Source organism: Echiichthys vipera, assembly GCF_963691815.1.
Source record: "Echiichthys vipera genome assembly, chromosome: 18".
Taxonomy (NCBI): domain Eukaryota; kingdom Metazoa; phylum Chordata; class Actinopteri; order Perciformes; family Trachinidae; genus Echiichthys; species Echiichthys vipera.
In genome coordinates, this window is record NC_139843.1 from 18,050,702 (window position 1) to 18,056,876 (window position 6,175).

Here is a 6,175-nt window from a genome sequence, read left to right on the forward strand (position 1 = left end):
ACACATCACAGTAGGGGACAAGAACCCTCAACTGAACTTTTAATCTGGTAAAAAGATTTAAAATGACTAACTATCCCTTTTATACTTGTATTTTGGGTTTCTTCTAGAACACGTTTACATACTTTAATAATGAGAAAATCACCGACAGAGGTAGACTCAGCAGGTACATGATGAGCGGAGATGGTCACCAGGCTTGAGGTTGTTCTATGGTACATGAAGCCCACATATCCATGTTTTCTGATGGAACAAAAGAAAAAAGAAAGTGGATGGTCTTTTCTCACACTTCGGGGTTGTACAGCCACACCAGGGACACTTTCTATGGATGGGCCTGTGAATGTTCTCATTTGTCCAGGTCATCGTTTATATGGATGAAAAAGTCTATTTTTCACAACATTTCCTCTATTACGTGTGTGATGTTCAAAGACCATGAAGTTCAGTGCAAAGAAATTACTTTTTGTAATTGTTTAAAGTTATAATTTACTCACGTTAAATGAATAATCATGACTTTCTTTTCCTTCCAGTCGTTTATGGCTCATGGTTTGATCATGTAAAGAGCTGGCTGAATGCTGAAGATAAGGAGTGCATGATGTTCATCTCTTATGAAGAGATGTTAATGGTGAGATGTAGCAACAATCCTCGAAACTGCCTAATGAAATCTTTTGTCCAAATATATTCCGAGCAATTCTGACCTCGCAAGAATACACAGTCGTACAGTGAGATTCAGCGCAGGAAAATAAGATGTTTTGTTCTGTTTTTCTCTGTGGTGCAGGACCTGAAGGACTCTGTGGCCAGAATTGCTCAGTTCTTGCAGAAAACGCTGGACACTGAGGTGATAGAGAAGATAGCAGAGCGATGTTTGTTCAAGAACATGAAGCTGAACAACATGTCAAACAGATCTACAGTTTCATCTGAAATAATGGACCAGACAAAGTCTGAGTTTTTCAGGAAAGGTGAGTTTCAATAAATAACACAGTACATGTTATCTTTGTTATTGGAAGCGAACTATAGAGCCAATCGACGCTTCACTACCAAGGACCATATCACAACAATGTGGTTTTATAAAGGTAAGACTTGTGAAAACTGAGACCAACGAGAGAGTGGGTAAGACACGTGTATATACAATGGTTGCATAGGTGTTGCGTTAATGGGACACGGGTTGTTTGATTTGTGAGGCGTGGGTGGTAGAATTAGTGAAGGGAGAGGGGTCTTGTTCCTGAACCTAAGTTAAATCAACTACATATAAAATGTGGCTGTATTGGATGTTGTGATGGATGAACAGAAGAAACATGCTTAAGATCAGGCAGTCAACGAATATGTCAATATAGAGTAGAGTTACCTGAGCCACTTATGAGCCACCAGAAGAGTCCAATTTTAAGGAGTTCAGGTGAGTGAACTTGACGGAGATCAGATAAGATTGATATGGATGTAGAGCTCTGGAGCTAGTTGAATGATGTGACTGACCGTGGGACTAATATGGGATTAATAACTGAAAAGAGAAGCAGAAATATGACTCAGCGATACTGTTGGGGTACCAAGAAAGGTGAGCTGCACAGAGAATGAACTGGTGTTGGGCAGATATCTGTCTGCACATGAATTGCATGATAGCTGCATAACAACATTGACCTTGTTGAGTATTTCTAAGACTGTTGTGTTGTCGGAATGAATTAAGTATGTATGAACTTCTTGAACCATTTGTCCCGCTGCTGCCCCCAAAGTTAAGCGGGAGTTAAGACGATAGGGTTAAGCTCACAGAGCTCAGACGAAGCTGAGCAGCACTCTGAGTCAAGAGATCTAACTCTGAGGACCAAATGGAAGCAACCATCTCCCTCCAAATTAGCGGCCTAAACTGTTGTAGAAGAAGGAAAATGCTGTTCCAAGAGAGAGGAAGTGTTGCCAGAGATACATTTTTGTTTGCAAGTATAGTTCAGGATAGCGCTATACCATACCATGCCATACCATACCATACCATACCATACCATACCATACCATACCATACCATACCATACCATACCATACCATACCAGCAAGTGGCATTAGTCTGTATTTGTCATTCAAATAGAAATACCAGTAGGCCTATGCCATAGACCAGGGCTATTCAATTAATTTGGAATTGGGGTCGGATGACGAAAATGATCCAAATTGAGGGGCCGGAAAAATATGAGCATCGCATTAATGGATACAGTGACATCGGAGTACATACATTGTCTTAATTTTATCAATGTAAATAGTAGCAATAGGCCTAAAAGTAAAAACAAGCTTGTCAAAAAACAATCCTTATTAAATGAACAAACCTGTGAACCAGAGGTTTTCACTCAATTATTGGACTAAAGTAAAGTCTGAGGATCTTGTACTTTACTTGAGTATTTTCTTTTCATGCTACTTCATACTTTTACTCCACTATAAATCAGTGGAAATATTACAAATTTACTCCACTACATTTAACTGATTACCTCAGTTACTCTAACAGGTTTCCAAGCACATATAAAAATCTTAGTTTATTCATCAAAAACTTGACTGAAAAAAATTTACGTAACGTAAATGCAGAATATTTTTTACAGTTTAGTGGGTAGGTGGTGTTGAAGTTAACATGATTTTTCTTAAAATGCCTTATCAACTTATCCTCTTTACAAACAGATATGGTTGCAGAGTAAACTCAGGCTTCACAGTGACAGTTATAAACAAATACTTCTCTGTCCATTCGCTGGTAGAAAGAGACATTGCGGTGGTGATTTAAACAAGGATTTAACCAGACTGAAAAGATTGAGAACAACAACAGAGCTGAGCTTGGTGAGCTGTTGCCAAGAGGATTCAGTAGTAGGAGGGCGGAGTGTTGTGGCCACTCGCCTACAAGTCTCCCAACGCACCGGTATTTGACGCTCTGATTTCCCCCCGGGAATTATTATAGTATTTCTGATTCTGATTCTAAGACAGTTGTGCTGAGATAGATAGAGAGGACAGCGACCATGAAGGACTTTTTCACACAGGCTTCTACTCAAAGGGCCAATAAATATTCCCTTGCGGGCCGGATCCAGCCCGGGGCCGCCAATTGAATAGCCCTCCCATAGACTGTATAAAAAATGGACAAAGCGTCTCCGTCGAGGTCCGTTCTCTCAACTTGATCCAATCGTACTCACCTACGAGAGTCGCCATCTTGTCTGACTTTAACTCCGCCTCATTTCCTCTTACTAAAAAAGAGCATGTATGTTACGTTGGGGGGGTGGGAGATACCTCCATGGCTGACGTATACCTCCGAGGAGAAGTGAGGGCCAGCGGCTAGCTGTCACTCAAGAGGCCACGCCCCTAATTATTCATCAACTTAAACCTCCAATAAAAAAAAAACTAGCCTGGTCCAAAAACCCCCCCCCCCCCCCCCCCTCAGTGTTGTCATGGAGACATGACCTAAACATATAGACTAGAAGCAAATTTGCCCATTCACTCCCATACATATGGGGAAGAGGAGAGCAACTTCGAAAAGATTTTTTGGGATACCAATCAAAAGGCTCGTAACTATCTTGAGACCCTCTACTAAAAAATATGTATGTGGGCATAATTTTAAACCCTACCAAAATCAAGTTGGGAAGGAGAAGGAGGGTGCACGGCTTAAAAGAGCCGTAGTGAAACACAATCAGCAACTTAGGCAACGTCTCTGTAGAGATCAGTGCAAGGCTCCAGCAGAGACACGACTCTTTGGCTCAAACTTTTAAAACATATTATCCGATGTTTTTTCTATTATGGATTTCTACATCCAGCAAGTCCTCCTGCGTTCACTAGAAACAAAAACTGCTGTCTATTCTTTTTTTCTATGTCTATGACACAGATAAGACGGATTCAAGATGCTAGTTAAACAGTTTGCCCATTAACAACACAACCTGATATTGGAGAACTGATGATATTTATTGTGCATGAGCAAACAATAACAAATAATCATGAACTATTTCTGCAAAAGAGCTTGAAGGCCGAAAAAGATCTGCTACTTTCCTCACCTCTGTTTCTCTTCTCGTACTGATTTGCTAAAGCTGAACTGCCTATCAGAGTGATTTCTCCGCTGACTAGTAGCAACACCGAAGGACTCACCGCAAAAATGTAAAGCGAGCGACGCTCACTGTTGGTCCAACTCCTGTCCCTGGAAGAATGACTCCTGACCCATCTGTTCCTGTTTTTTTTTTTTTCAAACAATAAAGAAAATGTTTATTCAGATATACGACAACTGCATATTTATATATAAAAACGAAGCATATTCAATCAACTACATATAGTAGTAGTGATGTCGTGGCATAAGGCTGAAATAACTACTTCCATAACTAGCATAACTCAACTCAACTTGCTAACAGAAATTAGCAATCACTATAATATCATCTTAACAAACAATACATTTTACCTAATATTGTTATTATGAATAATACATCATGCCCACTCCCATTTACTTTTTGTTCCCGTCCTGTCCCAGTCACATGATGAATAGTGAAATTTATTCCCTTTAGCAAAAATGTCAGCCTATAATATGGAGACAAAAGATGCAAGGAGGAGGGCGCGCTGTGAGTGTGTGGTTATGGATTGACATGACATGACATGAAGGAGGCGTCATATGAGGGGAGGGTTGGAGCTGGCTTCTGCAGCTATGGCCATGGCAACCACAATTCTTGGCCCTCGTGGATGGAGGAGAGGAAGCCCGATATATTGATCACGAAGCGGAGATATATAGTTAGTTATAGTTTGTTCTAGTTTTGATTACAAAAACAAAATATTAAATTCAAGAAGCCGTTCCTATTGTGTCATCAACTGAATTAAGATTTCTTCTTATGTTTCAGGAATTGCTGGAGACTGGAAGAACCAACTAACAGTGGCCGACGCAGAGCTCTTCGATGCTGTTTACAAAGAAAAGATGAAAGATGTCAGATATAAATTTGTATGGGATTAAAATAAACCAAGTGGAGATACTTAACAATGCCTTTTCCACCATATGATGATGCACAGAAACTGCAGCTGAATGTTGTGCACCTAAAATGTATGTTTGATTCATGTGGTTTGTAGAAGTGCAAAAATAAACTTTCTTCCTGTACCATAAGGATGTGTTTTATGGATATTATCCACGCATTTTACCCAACAGTTTGGGTCAATCAATCAATCGATCAATCAATCAATCAATCAATCAATCAATCAATCAATCAATCAATCAATCAATCAATCAATCAATCAATCAATCAATCAATCAATCGACCAATCAATCAATCAATCAATCAATCAATCAATCCTTTAGTACTTTATTTTATTATTCTAGCCTGGAGTCAAAAGTTCAAAACAGTTATTGATATTACACGTTTGCTGTGCCCTTGTTGTTGTTGTTGTTGTTGTTGTTAGGTGTTGGTTTGAGCCCTGGTCCCACCTGTCAAAATGCCTTTGGGCAATAACCCCAAATTGCTCCCGTTATCTAGCACTTTGCATGGTAACTTGCTGCCATCGATGTGTGTGTGTGTGTGTGTGTGTGTGTGTGTGTATGTGCGTGCGTGCGTGCGTGCGTGCGTGCGTGTGCGTGCGTGCGTGTGTGTGTTTGTAAATGGATAAATGAGAGGTTAAAATTGTAACTCACTTTGGATTAAAGCGCCATATCAATAGACTCCAATTATCAAAAATCAAAGCCTTGCGGTTCATTTGCAGCTGCTAGGCCAAATCTCGGGGTTGCCTTTAGCACACACATTTTATTCACACTGCAACCTATTGCCTATTGCTGTCAGTATCATAAAAAGCAGGAAACCTTCCTCCCACTCACATAAGGTGGGAAGGTACTAGGTGGGTATGTGCTGCTTACTGTACAAAGCTTGTCCAGTGTTTTGCCTGGTGCTTTATCTCCAGTCCCAGAACCACTCACCCACCACTCTGGCTGGTTCACCAAGTGTTTTAGCAACTGCCCGTTCCTCATTTTCTGCATCGCGGTCATGTGGCCAAAAGTGCTTATCAAAGCATTTTAGCATCTGAAGAAGGTCTGATTCTGGCAATTCAAGGTGGTGGGTCAGGCAATGTACTGAATGTTTGGGAAATCGCCTTTAAGCCTTACGGTCACTCCAGTGTCTTTTTTAGACAGAAGAGAAGCCCCATCTGTGGCGATGCTGATGAGGTGTTTCCCTTAAAATTCATCATCTGATCTAATAAATGTGTTATAACTGTGTTGATTCTGGTA

The 6,175-nt window shown here is 40.4% G+C and overlaps 1 protein-coding gene across 1 annotated transcript in view; it reads left to right on the forward strand.

Moving 5' to 3' along the window:
* Positions 1 to 4,918, forward strand: part of LOC310960631 (sulfotransferase 2B1-like) — a gene marked incomplete at both ends in the record, with an annotated part of 7,089 nt that extends 2,171 nt beyond the window's left edge. Inside the window, 3 exons of the mRNA XM_083932384.1 lie at positions 522 to 616; positions 770 to 950; positions 4,809 to 4,918. Coding sequence (XP_083788510.1) covers positions 522 to 616; positions 770 to 950; positions 4,809 to 4,918 — 386 coding nt within the window. The remainder of the gene's footprint in view (positions 1 to 521; positions 617 to 769; positions 951 to 4,808) is intronic.
* Positions 4,919 to 6,175: the final 1,257 nt, after the last annotated feature.